At 44.3% G+C, this 18,160-nt stretch overlaps 2 protein-coding genes across 5 annotated transcripts; one reads left to right on the top strand and one right to left on the bottom strand.

Moving 5' to 3' along the window:
* Positions 1-1,036: 1,036 nt before the first annotated feature.
* On the bottom strand, positions 1,037-10,014 carry slc25a24l (solute carrier family 25 member 24, like). 4 transcript variants are annotated; one of them, XM_061798471.1, is made up of 12 exons: positions 9,883-10,014; positions 9,426-9,724; positions 9,214-9,340; positions 7,951-8,038; positions 7,321-7,432; positions 6,942-7,100; positions 3,894-4,031; positions 3,706-3,816; positions 3,344-3,511; positions 3,118-3,256; positions 2,231-2,308; positions 1,037-1,711 (listed from the first exon to the last, which is right to left on the bottom strand). In XM_061798471.1, exons 2-12 carry the CDS (start codon positions 9,546-9,548, stop codon positions 1,521-1,523), a joined length of 1,434 nt encoding a protein of 477 aa, XP_061654455.1. In that variant the 5' UTR covers positions 9,549-9,724; positions 9,883-10,014; the 3' UTR covers positions 1,037-1,520. The 4 variants fall into 4 exon arrangements, with proteins under 4 accessions (XP_061654455.1, XP_061654454.1, XP_061654456.1 ...); XM_061798470.1 differs by having other exon boundaries at positions 9,426-9,889; XM_061798472.1 differs by lacking the exons at positions 2,231-2,308; positions 9,883-10,014 and having other exon boundaries at positions 9,426-9,880.
* An 859-nt stretch (positions 10,015-10,873) lies between these two features.
* dnajb4 (DnaJ heat shock protein family (Hsp40) member B4) lies at positions 10,874-16,853 on the top strand. Its single transcript, XM_061798446.1, has 3 exons — positions 10,874-11,374; positions 12,467-13,059; positions 16,308-16,853. Exons 1-3 carry the CDS (start codon positions 11,164-11,166, stop codon positions 16,536-16,538), a joined length of 1,035 nt encoding a protein of 344 aa, XP_061654430.1. The 5' UTR covers positions 10,874-11,163; the 3' UTR covers positions 16,539-16,853.
* The last annotated feature ends 1,307 nt before the right edge of the window (positions 16,854-18,160 follow it).

The following is an 18,160-nucleotide window of genomic DNA, read 5'->3' on the forward strand; positions in this document are numbered from 1 at the left end:
GCGAACCGCTCCAGTGAGAGTTGGAGATCACGGCTTGATGAAGCGAACAGAACCACATCATCTGCAAAAAGCAGAGATGCAATTCTGAGACCACCAAACCCTAACCCCCTCAGCTGCGCCTCGAAATTCTGTCCACAAACGTTATGAACAGAATCGGTGACAAAGGGCAGCCTTGGCGGAGTCCAACCCTCACCGGAAACGAGTCCGACTTACTGCCGGCAATGCGGACCAAGCTCTGACACCGGTTGTACAGGGACCGAACAGCTCGTATCAGGGGGTTCGGTACCCCATACTCCCGAAGCACCCTCCACAGGACTCTTCGAGGGACACGGTCGAACGCCTTCTCCAAGTCCACAAAACACATGTAGACTGGTTAGGTGAACTCCCATGCATCTTCAAGGACCCTGACGAGGGTGTAGAGCTGGTCCACTGTTCCATGGCCAGAACGAAAACAACACTGCTCCTCCAGAATCTGAGATTGGACTTCCCGATGGACCCTCCTCTCCAGCACCCCTGAATAGACCTTGCCAGGGAGGCTGAGGAGTGTGATCCCCCTGTAGTTGGAACACACCCTACGATCCCCCTTCTTAAAATGGGGGACCACCACCCCAGTCTGCCAATCCAGAGGCACTGTCCCAGATGTCCACGCGATGTTGCAGAGGCGTGTCAACCAGAACAGCCCCACAACATCCAGAGCCTTTAGGAACTCCGAGCGAATCTCATCCACCCCCGGGGCCTTGCCACCAAGGAGCTTTTTAACTACCTCGGTGACCTCAACCCCAGAGATAGGAGAGCCCGCCTCAGAGAACCCAGACTCTGGTTCCTCATGGGAAGGCGTGTCGGTGGAGTTGAGGAGGTCTTTGAAGTATTCTCCCCACCGACTCACAACGTTCCGAGTCGAGGTCAGCAGGGCCCCATCCCCACTATACACAGTGTTGGTGGTGCACTGCTTTCCCCTCCTGAGACGCCGGATGGTGGACCAGAATTGGTGACATTCCACGTAACTAGAGCCAGCTTCTGTAGCCGGGGATCGGATCGCTAAGGTCACTGCCTTTGGCCACCGCCCAGCTCACACTGCACCAGACCCCTATGGCCCCTCCCACAGGTGGTGAGCCCATGGGAAGGGGGACCCACGTTATCCTTTCAGGCTGTGCCCGGCCGGGCTTTCAAGCCCCACCTCCAGGCCTGGCTCCAGAGGGGGGCCCCGGTGACCCGCGTCCGGGCAAGGGCAAACGTCTCCCTGAAGAGGTGGGGGTTGAAAATACTCTCTCCACACAGTGGAGAGCTGTTCACTGGTACGTCTTTACATTACACATATTTTACACACATTTAACAACAACAATCATTTGCTTGTGGGGAAAACAACAAAACAAGTGTTTCAGATGTGCAGTAGTCAGACCACCCAATGTGGCTGATCTTAGCAATAATGACACTTTTTTTATTGCTTGGAACAGTTGTTAACACAAGGCAAAATTTGCATATTTGTTTCTGCTGACTCAGTTCAACGCCTCTGCCAAACCTCATGTACCCATGGAGGAAAACAGATTTTGAAACATTCTGCATAAGGTGAAGTTTATTAAGGCGCATGGAACGGCCCGGACAAAGCTGGCCCCCATCCCGTTGTAGTACCCCCGCAGTCCATGTCTTTCGTATATCCTGACAAGTCCTTCAAGGACGCCCGACGATGTGGTGTGAGAACCGAAGTAGACAGCTGGGAAACAAGACAGCTGGTGATGAAACTGTCAGAAATGATCAACTACAGCCCCTTTTCGACTGCACGGTACCTTCTCGGCAAAACCACATATACAAGTGCCTGACGCTCATCGGTCAAGTCGATTCGGCAACATTTGAGGAAACAAATTCATGGCAAGAAGTGACAAATATAACCCATTTGCTAATGTTAGCTTAACATGGCGAGCACTAAAGCATATGGGTGATTTGTCATCGCAGTGTCATTGTAAAACTCGCGAATACAGACTCCAGAGTCTGTGCTTGGCTGCTGTGGTCCATTTCCTCACTAGACGTATACAATTTGCGCTCCTATACTTAGAAAATAAAATACAGGAGACGTTAACATTAGTTTTCCTTGGCCTTCCTTCACATCACAGTATTAAACTCCACAGTCTCCATTTTTCTGCAGGGTTCTGCCTTCTTGCTGCACTTGGTGTCATCTTGGATCAAATTTGCCCTGCTATGCTAAGAAGGTAAATACAAAAGACACTAAAATTACCCTTTCTTGGCCTTCTTGGATGCTGTAGACTCCATAGTCTCCAGTTTGCTGGAGAGATCACAGCCCTCAGTCCCCATTCTGAAAAAGAGTGTCCCCCTTTGCTGACAAATTAAATACAGACAATACCAACATTAGCTTTCCCTGGCCTCTGTTTTGCTACAGCGGTCCATTTTCTTGCTTTCCTCGGTCTCATTTTGAATCAAATTTGCCCCCCAATGCTGAGAAAGTAAATACAGGAGACGCTATCATTAGCCTTCCTGGATGCTGCAACATTATACTCCATAGTCTCCACTTTAGTGTTTCCTCATGGCTCTCAGTCTCATCTCAGATCAAATTTGCCCTTCCCATCCCAAGAAAGTAAATACAGGAAACTCTCAAATTAGCCTTCCTTTGGGCCTATGTGGACACTGCAGCATTATACTCCACAGTCTCTGCTAAGCTGCGCCCCTACGTTTTCTTGCTGCCCTCAGTCTCTAGCCATCCTTTTCCTGTAGTGCTTGTCCTCATTATGCTTGCGGGTGAGCTACAGCCTGTCCTACTGTACTTTAGGTAAGAGGCGGGGTACACCCTGAACTGGTCACTAGTATAGGATAAAGTTTTACCTCCAACACCGAACAAGTAAATAGAGAAGATACTAACATTAGCTTTCCTTGACTTTCTTGGAAACTGCATTGTTAATCTTCGTCTAACCCTCACCCTCTCCACTATGCTGCTATTGCCCTTTATCCCCTCAGATCTACCGAGAAAGTAAACACACTCCACTGTTGTCATTTTGTTGTGTTTCGTTCGGACTGATGCTTTCAATGTAACAATTTTGATGTAGAAAACTGATCAAGGCAACTCGTGTGGTAGAAAAGTGGCGTATATGTGTTAGTAGAGGCCTCTACCTTGCGCCTGCTGCTGTGTTCTTATCACCGCCAGAGGGTAGCTGCTCATTTGTCCACAAGCAAAGGCCACAAAACTGAAGAAGAAGAGCCCGCAGTCGGTACTGTAAGCTGGATCGCTCTGGGCCCAGGTCATGATAGACTAGCAGTGACACAAATGAGGAATCTGTAAGTGTAGGGGTTTGCCAGACTGGGTTTGTGACTCATATTTGACAAAATCCTTGATTACCTGATGTACCGCACATTCCACGCCTGCGTACGGGATCATACAGATGATGCTGGGCTTAAATCCTCGATAAAACGAGGACAAGGACTCATCCCGGTAGATGGAGCGGGCGCAGGCTACCATGCCGTGGTAGGTGCCCACCCGCTGCAGGTTTAGCCGCACCTTCAACACCTGTTGATAAAACAGATCTTCTGTTACGGCTTTGATATGAAAAAGGCTTCAGCAATCCTCAGCTACCGTGCAAATACAGTATACGGACGACCAAGTGTCTCCAAGCTTTATAGGCGATAACATCAGAGTAATCGAATTGGCAATGCATTGGTGCCTCATTATTGCGTTATTAACAATTTGTCTATGCGTGATACCTCCAGAGGGTAAAAGACAGCATGAGCCACAGCACCGGATACGCAACCCAAGCCAAAGCGTTGCTGCACACTCAGACTCCCCTGACTTCTGCCCTGCATGGACACCTTCATCTGGGCCCAGACAAAGGAATGTTTACTAGAAACAAGGTAATGTTTCATGGAGTTTGATGGTTGAGGTGCAGAACCACCTGAGCGTAGATGAGACACTGAAGTGTGGACTGCGGCGTCCCCTTCAGGACATTGACGGCGTTGCCCTGCCACATGGAACGTAGGTTGCCGAAGCGAAGCTCCTGCAAGCCACGAGTGAAGGCCTTGGATCCATAGAACTACAAAGACAACAAAATGATTTCATCATAACAACAACGTGTTTTATTCACATTAGATTTGTTTTCATGCATGCGGAAGCTCGTTTAGCACTGCCTGAAAGTGTAAAAGTTGTAATTTTACCATGTTGTTGCTCAGTTTTCACAAAGACATCTATAGATGCCGCGCCAATTTGCCGGATCATACATTTGGGTGTCCGCCATTTTGTGGCAGTCATTCGTAAAAATTCTGATTGGGGTTTTACAAATCACCAAACAGTTTTGAATATATACTGTAGTGTGGAATTGCCTGTGACAGGTAGGATAAATTGTTTTATTGCTGTGTTTAACATATATAACACTAGCTTGGGAGCAGTTGGAATCGGTGAAAATGCTATGTATTCCCTTGCTTGCTAGCCCCCAAACAACGACACAACAATAGTGAATGTTTAGCTAACGGGGGCTAATTTTGTTGCAGCACATGAAATATGAGATTTTAATAGAAACTAGTTGCATTCAAATGAACTGTGATTATAAGGGTTGTTTTACTAACTTTTCTAACTAACTTTGCTCATCCTCAGCATGCAGGGCTGGTGATTCCATCAAGGTGACAGTGAGAAGCGTCGCATCCGCAGAAAGTTTCATTCGCCAATCAGAACATGAGCATGTCCTCTGGACCTCAACCGGTTAGTCCGTCCAGAGATTGGATCATGTGACATATTTTTTCCAAGGGGGAATTTAGAGGACATACAGTAGCCAATGGCATTGACGAGCACCATTTTGGGCTCAATTTAGTGGTCAGGTTTCCACAAATTGAGATTCTATCACATGGCTAAAATGACAACACTAAATAGGCTGTATATCATTTTCCAAGGTTTTTAAATTGATTGAATAAAGAAATAACTACCACATCAGTTTGAGCGGTTGCTGTCATACATATATGAATATGCAATTATGTGTAAATATTTTATGTAATATATATATATATATATATTACATAAAAATCATGTAAATAAATTGTTTTTCATATTTTTGTAATGGACTAACTGTTCCAAAAGGAGACTGTACCGCAGCGTCACCATTCAATTTGCTGACTTTTTCCACATCAATAATAAATAAATCATTTACTAAAATAATTCTTAATAGCCATGTAAATGTGAACATTAGTTCTGTTTCTTCAGAAAGAACATCACTGCCACATTGACTTCTAGTGCTGACAGGACGGTAATGACTGCCACAATATGGCAGCCGGTCGGACGTATCAAATGAGGACGCAGACACAGGCATCCCGGCGTCTATAAATGTCCGTGTGTCCTAAAGGCACCCACGTAGAAGTGGCGGTTTAAGTCAACCCAGCAATTTTCTTCATTTGGCAGTTGGATAAGAAGCATCTGTAACTTTGACACAGAATTCCATTGCAACATGCTGCCAGTTTCTTTTGCTGTTGTCACATTTCTTTCGGGCCAATTATATACTACTCGTGCACTCACTGCAGTAGTCTCGCCACGCTGCACTATTTGCATATCTGTTGTTGACCAATACTGGCCACTCATGCCAGAGTAGGATCTGCCCCATTTGCACACTGACTGAGGAGTATCTGCAATCTGGGACAATCTGGGAGTATCTGCAATCTGGGACAATGTGGATTGTGCATTTGCATTTGCACAAACCACATTGTCCCAGATTATCGCACTTCTCGTCACTTTAAACTGCATACACTCCTTGAAGTCTCGACGCCCTTTGCACAATGCTCATTGCACCGGACTATTGCGAGATTAGTCATTCGAACTGCTCTAAGTGCTAGAGGAATCTGCATCTTTTTTCACAATTATCCCCAAAAAAATAATAATGTACCTGCACTATCATCCATCCATCCATTTTCTGAGACGCTTCTCCTCACTTGGGTCGCGGCCATGCTGGAGCCTATCCCAGCTATTATTGAGCAGGCAGCGGGGTACACCCAGAACTGGTTGCCAGCCAATCGGAGGGCACATACAAACAAACAACCATTCGCGCTCACATTCACACCTATGGGCAATTTAGAGTTGTCAATTAACCTACCATGCATGTTTTTGGGATGTGGGAGGAAACCAGAGTGCCCGGAGAAAACCCAAGCAGGCACGGGGAGAACATGCAAACTCCACACAGGCGGGGCCGGGGATTGAACCCCGGTCCTCAGAACTGTGAGACAGACGCTCTAACCAGTCGTCCACCGTGCCGCCTCCGGCACTACCAGATAACTAGCAACCCTTTATTGCTCAGTGACTGTTTTTCTCAATCTCTTTATGTCTCAAAAGTGTTCTCTGTTAATTGACTGTTGTCGTACTAGAGCGGCTCCAACTACTGGAGACAAATTCCTTGTGTGTTTTTTAGACATACTTGGCAAATAAAGATGATTCTGATTCGGATTCTGATTCGGATTCTGAACCCAGTGAAGCAGAATTTTGCTACAAATATGCATGCTGCTTTCAGATAGCAACGCCATTCTACAATCAGATAATTAATGGACATCAGTGCCCGCGTCTGGCTAATCGGACAATTGCTTTCAACACAAGAGAGCTAGGACAAGAGAGTGTTGGGTGTTAGTCTTCACACCGTAGTTCTGGCATTGAGGACCACAAAATTGTAGCATCGGCGCTGTAGCAGAAGATACAGAATTGATCTCTCTGTGCATTTTATACAGAACCCAGCAAAAATTTAATATGACCGCAGTCATGCATGGTTACACATAGCATTATCACCAGGTTGAACTTTTCCACCCCACGTTTGCCGGCAAAATGGCAGCTTTTACGGGCAGTATGAAAGAGGCTGAAGTCAGATCTATGCAGGGTCTGTGTGTGAAAAAAGCTGATTGTGTTAGCCTTTAGGGTGCATAATGAAGGAATGGAACGAAATGGGTGTAGTAAAATCAAACAAATCCACAATGATGCTGACCTGCAGCTGGGTCTTGAGGCGGTCGATGGGAGCCGTCACTGTCCGGGAAACCGCATCAGCCAAACCAGCACCGAGTACAAACTTCCTCCACGCACCGATGCCGGAACTCTCTTCGGGAAACTCGATGGCCAGCGCTCGGCTCTCGCCCACGTCGAAAACCTACCCGACGACGAGCATGTGCAGAATACAGAGAATCAAGCATTAATTCTCAGCCAAAAATTATGTACAGTAAACCCCCGCTATATTATATCGCCGTTCATCATTCGTGCCCCCGCTATATTGAAGATTTTCAAGCGATTGGGATGGGCTCCAGGTCACCCATGATGCTAATAAGGACAAGTGCTACAGAAAATAGGTGGATGGATGTTTGTAGTCTCACCAGACTGTGTTTCCATGACGACACCAGCTCACCAATGTCATCCACAGGTTTGAGGATGACGTGCTGCAGGAACTCGTCCCAGTCCACCGTCATAGAGCCGTCCGTGTCCATCCTGTGGTTCCAATGTCAAAATATTCTTAGTGCACATTGTAATAATAGCGGTCTGAGTAGCACTTTTTAGTGATACGAGCTACATACTAGCTAGTGTGCCCTAGTAACAGACATTCACGAGAGAATTCTGTGGTTCAATTATTTGTGAATGAATATTATCCTTGATAGTGGAACCTCCAAAGTCAAATCCCTCGAAAGTGGTCCCATATGAAGTGTGACCAAAAACTAATGAGAAGATGCAATTTATTGAGTGTCAATTGCACACGCAAAATAATTGAAACAATAACGTAGGCTGAGTTGCCCAGAGCCAAAAATGAGGCCATCTTTGCCAATCGTTTCCTGTTCCTTCTCCATTGCTGCCTTTAAAGGGTCAATAGTTTTACTTTATTTTACTTGTATTATACTACATTGTAGTGTAACAGTAAGGAATGAATGATTTGACAAAAAAATTGCAATGGTGTTCATCTTTGGAGGTTCCGCTGTTGTTCAGTGTGGTGTTGTGGGCAAAAGAAATCTTACATTTGTATTACTTTATTGGCATGGGCCTTTGAAATGACCACTCCTAACTCCTTAAACAAACATATGATGTCCTCCTGGTCAATCAGCCCTGATTAGAAAAGAGACGCACAGCAATTATTGTATGAAATGTAGCACAGTGAATATTTGTGGTTGATGAATGGTGACAAGGAACGTATAGCTACACTTGCACACATTGGATCAGAGGAGCAACCATTATGGGAGTCTTATTTGAAACTGTGCGTAATGTATGGTATGTTATTAGAACCTGTGCAACTTTTGGTGCTTTTACGATAGTTTTATCTTACCCTGCACAACTATTATGGTATTTATGGTAGACCTATTGTAACCTGTTCAACTTTGGTGTTTTTTTTAATTTTAACTTGTGCAACCTTTATGGCCTTTCTGGAAGTCGTATTTTAATCTGCGCAACTTTACGGGATTCATCTATTTTATCGGTGTCATTTTTTTTAGGGATTTTCAGTTGTTTTATTTTGGCTTGCACAACATTTGGTGAATTTAATGAGAATCTCATTCTAACCTGTGCAATTTTGTTACAGATTTACAGTAATTTTATTTTAACCTAGGCAAGTTTGGGGGTATTTAGTAAAGTCTTCTTTCATTGCACAACTTTTATGTGTGTTATGGTAGTCTTATATTAACCTGCGCAACTTTATAGGATTCACAGTTGCTTTACTTTTCACCAGTACATTTTTTTTAGTGACTGTATTCTTATTTTAACCTGTTCTACCCTACACAACGTTTTGGGGGTTTACAGTAATCTTATACACAAATTCTGGCAGATTTACCTTAATCTTGTTTGAACATGTGTAATTTTTGACAGTTCCAGTAGTGTTTTTTTAAACTGCACAAGTTTTGGGGTGTTTATTTTAGCTTTGCAACTTTTATATGATCAAAGGTATAGTCTTACTTTAAACTATGCAACTTTTTGGTTATGTATGGTAGTCTTACTTTAACTGTGCGGCTTTTGGGGACTATTCAATAATTTTATATCAACCTGCGCAACTTTTGGGCGATTTACAGTACTTCCATTATTTTAAATTTAGAACTACAGCATGAGATGGTGCAGGTGTACCTAATGTTGTGGCCTGTGAGTGTATTTTACTCGTGGAGTCATATTGTTTAATGGGCCCGAACTTAATGCGATGTTGTTTAATGAGTGGAATTTGATGTTAAAAAGTTATCCTCGTATTCACTTCATTCATTCATTCATCCATCCATTCATTCATTCATTCATTTACACACCACTCTTGTTCTTGTCCAGGTGGTCAAAGCAAATCTTCCATTTCCTCTCTCGGTCCATCATGTAGCTGAGAAACTCATCATAATCCAGTTGGCCGTTGTTGTCGTTATCATAGGAGTCAATGACATTCTGTGTGCATGTGTGTGAGAGAGAAGCGCATGTTCACTGAACTGAGGAGAATATTCTCTGCATCATGCAAGCCATAGAGCTTTACCTGCACCTTAGCCTCTGCCGCAGAGATGCCATGCTTGCTCATTTCACTGCGCAGCTCCGACAACGAGATGAAACCATCTTGGTTGCGGTCCAGTTTAACGAATAATCCACGGAATTGATCCATTTGGTGATGCTCTGCACTGCGCTACAGGCCTCCTCCTCACGTGCTGACTCACTGCCAGACAGTGGACCGCCAAGACAATGCACCACACTGTCTTCTTGGGACAGCAGGTGGCGCTCTATAGTTGCAGCTGGTGGCCATCCGGACCAGTAGGTCCGGAACATCATCATCGAAATAATCTAAAGAAGGAGGGGAAAAAAAGAAGAGATTTGTTATAAGTATATTGCATATTGCAAATTGCATCTGCCTTTAGTGCCTGATAAGGTGATGAGTCCTGTCAAGAATGAACGGTGACTGAGTCATTGGCTTGTAATGACGTCACATCCAGAGCTGTTACCTCTCACTTGGCTTGTGCAGACTGAAACGCCAGGATAGTGAGTGACAACACGCCCAGCCTGGAATGAAAAGCCTTCTAGAAAGAGCGGCTGACTCCCTGCGATGGGTATCAAATTAAATAGAGTTTAAAAAAGTAAACCAGTCAAGCAGGAAACAGTTTTCCAAAATAAAGAAGATTTGAGTTGTTGATGCTAAGATGGCTGGAAAATAGAGGGGGGAAAAAAATGACAAAACTGAATTCAAATTTGCACGTGTTTAACTTTTATTATGTCGTTACCGACTAACGACAACCATGCCGAATTTACCCCCCCCCCCCCCTCCCAAAGCACAGTGTTAGGGGGACACTGGCTCCCCGCTAAAACCGCCACTGCATGGATTAAGACTATATATATATATATATATATATATATATATTTATATATATAGCTATTACTATTAGCTATTAGTCCGGGCTCTCCCTTAGAGATAGGGTGAGAAGCTCGGTCATCAGGGAGGATCTCAGAGTAGAGCCGCTGCTCCTCCACATCGAGAGAAACCAGATGAGGTGGCTGGGGCATCTGATTCAGATGCCTCCCGGACGCCTCCCTGGTGAGGTGTTCCGGGCACGTCCCACCGGGAGGAGACCCGGGGATGACGCAGGACACGCTGGAGAGACTACGTCCTTCGGATGGCCTAGGAACGCCTCGGGATCCCCCCGGAAGAGCTGGATGAAGTGGCTGGGGAAAGGGAAGTCTGGGCGTCCCAGTTGCTAAAGCTACTGCCCCCATAACCCGACCCCGGATAAGCGGTAGAAAATGGATGAATGGATAACGGGTTAATTTATTTACATTGTATTTCGTAATGTTTTATGCAACAAACAATCAAACAAAATATTTAAACATGAATTAAAAAAATATATATATAATCATGCGGTCTCGTTTTTGGCGAGTGGGGGGGGGGGTATTCAATAAGGGGAAAACTGGTTTGCATCCACTTGCGTTGAGGGTTTATCCCAAACCCGGAAGTGGTTCCGTTATCACGCGTCTAGCTTGACGTACGATGGACGCCGCAGAGGGAGGGAGCTGCGAGTCTATTTAAAGGGTCACCACGGAGGAATAGCAATAATGACAAGAGCATGCAGTACAACAACCTCCCCGGGAGATGATTCACCGGCTCGGTGAAGGCTAACCCGGCGTGAACGCGAACCCACTTCCCGGCGAACAGAACCAGCTATTTTTTTTTTTTCATTCCTCCCTCCTCTCCTTTTTTTAACATCACCGTTAGGGCTTTGGACCCAAAAAAAATGGGGAAAGATTACTATAAAACGCTCGGCATCAGTAAAGGAGCCACGGAGGAAGATATTAAAAAAGCGTACAAGAAGCAGGCATTGAAATGGCATCCGGACAAAAACAAGTCGGCGGCGGCCGAGGAGAAATTCAAGGAGATCGCCGAGGCTTACGAGGTCCTCAGCGACCCCAAGAAAAGGGACATCTATGACCAGCATGGCGAAGAAGGTAACGTCATCTAAACGCTCAATCATCTGTCACATTTGCACACGGTACAGTATCGATCGTGACGTATTGTATTTAAGTTAGGTCAATATATCGATATCATGATGTACAATAGCGCCGACCTGCCACATCATTTTATCTGCTCCTCGAAAGCAAATCGTGTGTCAACTTCCACGATTCATGCTAAAATCTGTACCAAAATTTTCAAGTAATAAATAATAACATTGAGTTATTGGAAGCATTTTTTTTAAATTACCAAAACCCTTTTCACAGTAACTTGGACAATAATTGAAAAAAATATTATTCTTGACTTCTGATTTCATAACGAGTTATCAATGAAGTTGCTGTGGATATGTAATTCTATAAGGCAATTACACATTTTTATGATTTCCCAGTCATAACGGCCCTCTGAGAGAAACCGTCACTAGTACAATGTGGCCCGCAACAAAAGTGAGTTTGACACACTTGAGTATAACATTTTCCCTCACGAATTGGTCGCCAGCCAATCGCAGGGCACATATAGACAAACAACCATTCACACTTACATCCACACCTATGGACAATTTAGACTCTTCAGTTAACCTACCATGCATGTTTTGGGAATGTGGGAGGATACCGGAGTACCCGGAGAAAACCCACGCAAGCATGGGAGAACATCCAAACTACGCACAGGGAGGCCGGATTTGAACCCAGGTCCATAGTACTGTGAGCCAGATGTGCTAACCAGTAGTAACCGTTCCACTGTGTCAAATATCACAAAATCAAATATCAGATAAAACAGACGTTATTTGATAGTAGGAAAAAAATATCAATATTGGGATGTATGAGGTTATTTAAAAAAAAAAATTTAAATTTTTTTAACATGATACAATATTAATACACAAGTGTCAACTATCGATCAGTTTTAAATCGGAATGGGACAAACTAGCGCTATTGTGTCGCGTAATATCATTTTCTTTCACGATACAGTTGTATGACATAGTTTTGAAAAAAAAACAAGTGGGTTACTGTGTTCTCAGCCGACCAACGACACTCACAAAGGGAAAAACCAACGAGACTTTGATGCTAGTCCGTCCCATTTGTTGTGTCCTTCAGGTCTCAAGGGAGGAAGTGGTCCCCCGGCCGACGGCCAGGGTAACACCTTCTCATACACCTTCCATGGAGACCCACACGCCACGTTCGCGACCTTCTTTGGTGGCTCTAACCCCTTTGAGATGTTCTTCGGGCGCAAGGCGGGAAACGGGCGTGACGACGAGGACATGGAGGTGGACGGAAACGACCCCTTTGGTTCCTTCACCAGCTTTAACCTAAATGGATTCCCCCGGGACGCACACTCCGGCCCAGCAGGGCAGCAGCAACAGCAGCGTCGCAAGCAGGACCCGGCCATCGTCCATGAGCTCAGAGTCTCCCTGGAAGAGGTATTCCACGGTTGCACCAAGCGGATGAAGATCTCCCGCAAGCGACTGAATCCGGACGGTAGGACCATGCGCACGGAGGACAAGATCCTCACCATCGAGATCAAGCGAGGCTGGAAGGAGGGGACCAAGATCACGTTCCCGCGCGAGGGCGACGAGTCACCCAACACCATCCCGGCGGACATTGTGTTTGTCATCAAGGACAAGCCGCATCAACACTTCAGGCGGGAGGGTTCCAACATCGTGTATCCCGTCCGGGTCAGCTTACGACAGGTGAGATGCCAACTTGGCCGAGATCGATGAGTATCAATAGTATCCTTTTCTTTCATAGTAGAGTATCGAAACACTAGCCTTAACTATCAATCAGTTTTACTAGCGGTGGGACAAAATGTCGATATTGTGACATATCGTAGTGTTTTCTCTCACAGTACAGTATTGATACACAATCATGGAGTGTGATTCAATGGTGTTTAAATGTCAAATATCATAATATAAAATATTTTACGTCAAATATCAGTTTTAAGCTAAAACATCGATCTATAGGTGTGAATATAATGATACCAAAATAGTTTATATCAAATATCAGTTTTTAGTTAAAACTAAATGATATACAAAGTATCGATATTGTGATTTTTGATACACAAGCATCAACTATTGATCAATTTTAACTAAGGGTGGGACAAAATATCAATATTGTTTAGTATCAAATCATTTTCTTTCACAGTAGAGTATCTATTTACATAGCAAATATCATAGTATCAAACATTGACGTCAAATATCAACTAAAACTGACCCATATTTGACGGTGGGAAAAATATCAATATCGCAATTTATCGTTTTACTTCATAGTACAATATGGATACACAAACGTCAACTATCAAACAGTTTTAACTAGTAGTTGGAAAAAAATATTAATATTGTGATGACTTTGATCATTTTCTCTCATGGTACAGTAACTAAGTGTAAAATATAATCAAATCATAATATCAAATATTTTCTATTAAATAGCAGTTTTAAGTTAAAACCGATATTTGTCAAAATATAGCTATTGTGATGGATAATTTTTTTCTCAGTGTACCGTATCAATACATAAGTGTCAACTATACGATATCAAGATATACTGTATTATTTTTGATGGATCTCTGTGAGAAAGAGGCTAAAGGCAAACTTCCTAACCTTGGCATTAATTCCAAACTTTTACCTGAAAAATTTCCATCTTTGGAGGTACTATCAAAGCCGTAACAGAGGCGGGACGCCACCTTTGTATGAAAGGGTATTCTGCATTTCCCTGGACCGGTGTTAAAGTCCACACAGTTACGGCCTTTGCTAGGTTCCGTGTAAAAGTCACAGGCATATATCTGCCAATGATATTTGTCACATCATTAGAATGATGTGCGGCAGCGCTAATAATAGCAGTATGTGCGGGAAAATGTCACTGTGGGAAACATGGAGTGTGATTAAATGGTGTTTAAATATTTATTCAGACTACTCTCAATGAATCACAGCTAGAGAGCGAGAGAGAGATAGATAGAGAGAAAGAGAGAGAGAGAGAGAGTGAGTGAGTGAGAGAGATTCATATCTGTGCAGCGAGTGGGAGTAATGGCAAAAATACATGGCGGCATCGTGCTCACGAGTGGGCGGACACAGGTGCTGGTGCTTTTTGTCAATGCTGATAAGCCACATAACATGCAGTAAGTGGATCAGTACTATGCTCATTCAGAAGGACTGGAAACAACATGAAGCAGCGTACACATCTAAAGATTTTCTGGACCATTTGGAGTAAAAGCCGGCTTTGAAAGGGAGTGCGAAAGGGGCTTGAGTGTCTTCTGTCCCATTATCCCATTGACTATCGACCTACTTCAGGAGCCAATAAAGGCTTCAACCCACAATTCCATTTCGGTACCTTTCACACATATCGGAAAATTGGGAGGTGAACTCCATTGGATTGGCAGACCCGGGATGGTGGTCCCCCTTTTTAAGAAAGGGGACCGGAGAGTCTGTTCCAACTGCAGGGGAATCGGGTTCCTCTGCCTTCCTGGTAACGTCTATGCAGGGGTTCCAGAGTGGAGGGTCCTTCAGTAAGTTGACCCTCTGATTCAGGAGGAGCAGTGTGGTTTTTGTCCTGAACGTGGAACTGTAGACCAGCTCTACACACCATCTGCAGCGTTCTGGAGTGTGCATTGGAGTTCGCCTAACCATTCAACATGCTTTGTGGACTTGGAGAAGGCATTTGACCATGTCCCTTGGAGAGTCCTGTGGATTGTATTCTGGTTGTATGGAGTACCTGACCCACTAATATGGACTGTTCTGTCCCTGTATGACTGGTGTCAGAGTTTGGTCCGCATTGTCCTCGGTGAGTCAGACTAGTTTCCAGTGATGGTTGGACTCCACCAGGGTTGCACTTTGATTCTGTTAATAACTTATATGGACAGAATGTCTAGGCACAGCCGAGGCATTGGATAGGTCCGATTTGGTGGCCTCAGTATTACATCTCTGCTTTTTGCGGATGATGAAGTTTTTTTGGCTTCATCAAGCTGCGATCTTCAACTCTCGCTGGAGTGGTGCGCAGCTGAGGTTGAAGCGATTGGGATGAGAATCAGTACCACCAAAGCTGAGGCCATGGTTCTCAGTTGGGAAAGGGTGCAGCGCCCTATCTGGGTCAGGAATGAGATCCTGTGCCAAGTGAAGGACTGAGGGAAGGGATCGACAACTGGATCGGTGCAGCGTCTGCAGTGATGCGGACTGTATCGGTCTGTTGTGGTGAAGATTTGATTTACCAGTCTACGTTCCCACCCTCACCTATGGTCACGAGTTGTGGATTGTGACCGAAAGAACAATATTGCGGCTACAAGCGGCTGAAATAAGTTGGGATGTCTGGGCTCTCGCATAGAGATACGGTGAGAAGCTCGGTCATCCGAGAGGGGCTCATAGTAGTGTTGGTGCTCCTCTGCATCAGAAGAAGCCAGATGAGGTGACTCAGGCATCTGTTTAGGTCACATCCAAGGACGCCTACTTGGTGAGGTGTTCCGGGAACGATCCACTGGGAAGTGGCCCCAGGGAAGATCCAGGATATGCTGGAAAGACAATGTCAAGAACAAGAACTGTCTCTCGGCTGACCTGGGAACGTTTCTGGTTCCTTCCCGAAAGAGCTGATCGAAGTGGCTAGGGAGAAGGATGTCTGGGCTTCTCTGCTAAGAAGGCTGCTACCCCAGCAGCCTGACCCAGGAGAAGTGGAAGAAAATGGATAGAGGAATAGATGGATGGATCAAAGGGGCTTGACTGCCTCCTTTTCCGCTTTGCTGACATTCCTTTTTACAAAGGGTGCCATACTGCCTCTAGTATGCCCTAGTATGCCCTAGTATTACCTTGTAAGCCATAAGGTCTGAGGTTCACTTCAAACCGCCTTACACGGGACAAGCTGGCTTTGATGAGCAGTTTACAAGGCGACAGCCAAAGACAGAACATTTTCGAGTGGACTTCTCTTTCCCGTCAACTGACTGCTTTCCTTCTTCTCTCCACAGTCATTGTGCGGATGCTCGGTGACCGTGTCCACCATCGACGGCAACACGTGCAACATGAAGATCACTGACGTGGTGAAGCCGGGCATGAGGAAGACTGTGGCGGGCCAGGGTCTGCCCTTCCCCAAAAACCCAGAGCAGAGAGGAGATTTGGTGGTGGAGTTTGATGTGAACTTTCCAGAAACGTTACCTAGCAACGCCAAGGATGTTCTGAAACGCCATTTACCCACTTAGGATGACCCACAGGCTCACACACCCCTGGATAAATGTGCAATATCTATCTTTGACCTTTTTGCTGCTTTTTTTTTTTTTTTTTAATAAATACCATGCATGCTGCCAAACGGATGGAAGAATGGACTTCTTATGTACATGGGCCTCTTTCCCCGCTATCACACGCTTTAATAGGTGCCATAAATGTCGTGTGCTATGTGCCAAATGACAATCTCCCTCTTTCATTCACGTGTCGGGAATTTTGTCATGATTGTGCTTGTAATTTAAAATAAATATTTACATATGAATTGAGGCATTTAACAAATGCTCCTAAGTGAATTTATCAGTGTATTATTAGTTTACAGTATAATAGGGTTGCCCAAACTAAGGTTTGGGGCCCAAGATACTGTAGTCCGTGAGTACATTTTGTGCGACTCCTCTGTGAATTTAACACTGTATTATTAGTATATCATTGTTGTCGGGCAGAATCCTGGCATCTCAAAAATCAATACTTTTCAGGGGGCAAAAAAAATAATGCCACATTGTTTGTCAAGTTTGTATTAAACCTTATATTGCTATCATATGCAGTTGCACACAAACATCAACACAACAACACTACAAAATCGCTAATTTAATATACGAAAAACAGGCTTACTCAAATGAATCTGACCTACCTATTTTCACACGTAATTGTTTGAAAAACATCCAGACTTTTAATCGTAAAGCAGCATGATGCGGCACAGCTCCCACAGAGTGAGGAAAAGGCGTAGTTTTGCAACACATCTCAAGTGTCCAAGAGATTTAATAGATTTAATTTGTTCTCAAGCTAATTTGAACACTTTAAAATGGTTACCCAAACTGAGGTTTGGATGCCCAAATTACTTGCAGATACATTTTCGGGGCTCCTGTGTGAATTTAACACTGTAGAAGCATATACTGCATCAGGGTTGCTCAAACTGAGGTTTTGGGGCCCAAAATGTCTTCTGGATAGATTTTTTTGGAACCCTTTGTGAATTTAACACTATAATTAGCATACAATGTTATAAGGTTGCAAAAACTGAAGTCTAGAGGCCCAAAATGGTTTGTATGTCCATTTTTGGGGACTCCTCTGTAAATTTAACAATGTGTTATCAGGCTACATACTGGATCAGTATTGCACAAATTGAGGTTTTGGGCCCAATGTTTGGTTTCCTCTGTGAATTCAACACTATTATTAAGATATTACATATACCATACTGGGATTGCCAAAACTGAGGTTTGGGGGGCCCAAAATGGTTCGCAGAAAAACGTTTTGGGGCTCCTATGTGAATTTAACACGGTATTATTAACATACACTGGAACAAAGTTGCCCAAACTAAGGTTTGGGGGCCCAAAATGGCTGACTTTGGTAGATTTTTGAGGGGATCCTCTGGAAATTTAACTATATTTTTAGCATGTACTATATTCTGGTGGCCCAAAGTGAGGTTCAGGGCCCAATTTTGGGTCTCCGACGTGAATTTAAAACTACAAAATTGGCGTGTACCAAACTGGTCTTGCCCAAACTGAGGTTTGGGTTCCCAAAATGGCTGACTGAGTTCAACTCAAGCAGTGAATGGCGCTAGCGATCTTGAATTTCTCAGCTGCTGCTTTTCAGCTGCCAACACTTA

The sequence above is a fragment of the Phyllopteryx taeniolatus genome, chromosome 14 (assembly GCF_024500385.1).
Source record: "Phyllopteryx taeniolatus isolate TA_2022b chromosome 14, UOR_Ptae_1.2, whole genome shotgun sequence".
NCBI lineage: Eukaryota > Metazoa > Chordata > Actinopteri > Syngnathiformes > Syngnathidae > Phyllopteryx > Phyllopteryx taeniolatus.

What these genes read in the sequence shown, in the direction of transcription:
- dnajb4 (XM_061798446.1), top strand. Translation starts at nt 11,164, where the DNA reads ATGGGGAAAGATTACTATAAAACGCTCGGCATCAGTAAAGGAGCCACG. An exon ending in TGACCAGCATGGCGAAGAAG is followed by an intron (nt 11,375 to 12,466) that starts GTAACGTCATCT and finishes TGTGTCCTTCAG; the next exon opens with GTCTCAAGGGAGGAAGTGGT. An exon ending in TCCGGGTCAGCTTACGACAG is followed by an intron (nt 13,060 to 16,307) that starts GTGAGATGCCAA and finishes TTCTCTCCACAG; the next exon opens with TCATTGTGCGGATGCTCGGT.
- slc25a24l (XM_061798471.1), bottom strand. Translation starts at nt 9,548, where the DNA reads ATGGATCAATTCCGTGGATTATTCGTTAAACTGGACCGCAACCAAGAT. An exon ending in CTGTCTTTTACCCTCTGGAG is followed by an intron (nt 3,512 to 3,705) that starts GTATCACGCATA and finishes TTTTATCAACAG; the next exon opens with GTGTTGAAGGTGCGGCTAAA. An exon ending in TCCAAGAAGGCCAAGAAAGG is followed by an intron (nt 1,712 to 2,230) that starts GTAATTTTAGTG and finishes CTTGTTTCCCAG; the next exon opens with CTGTCTACTTCGGTTCTCAC.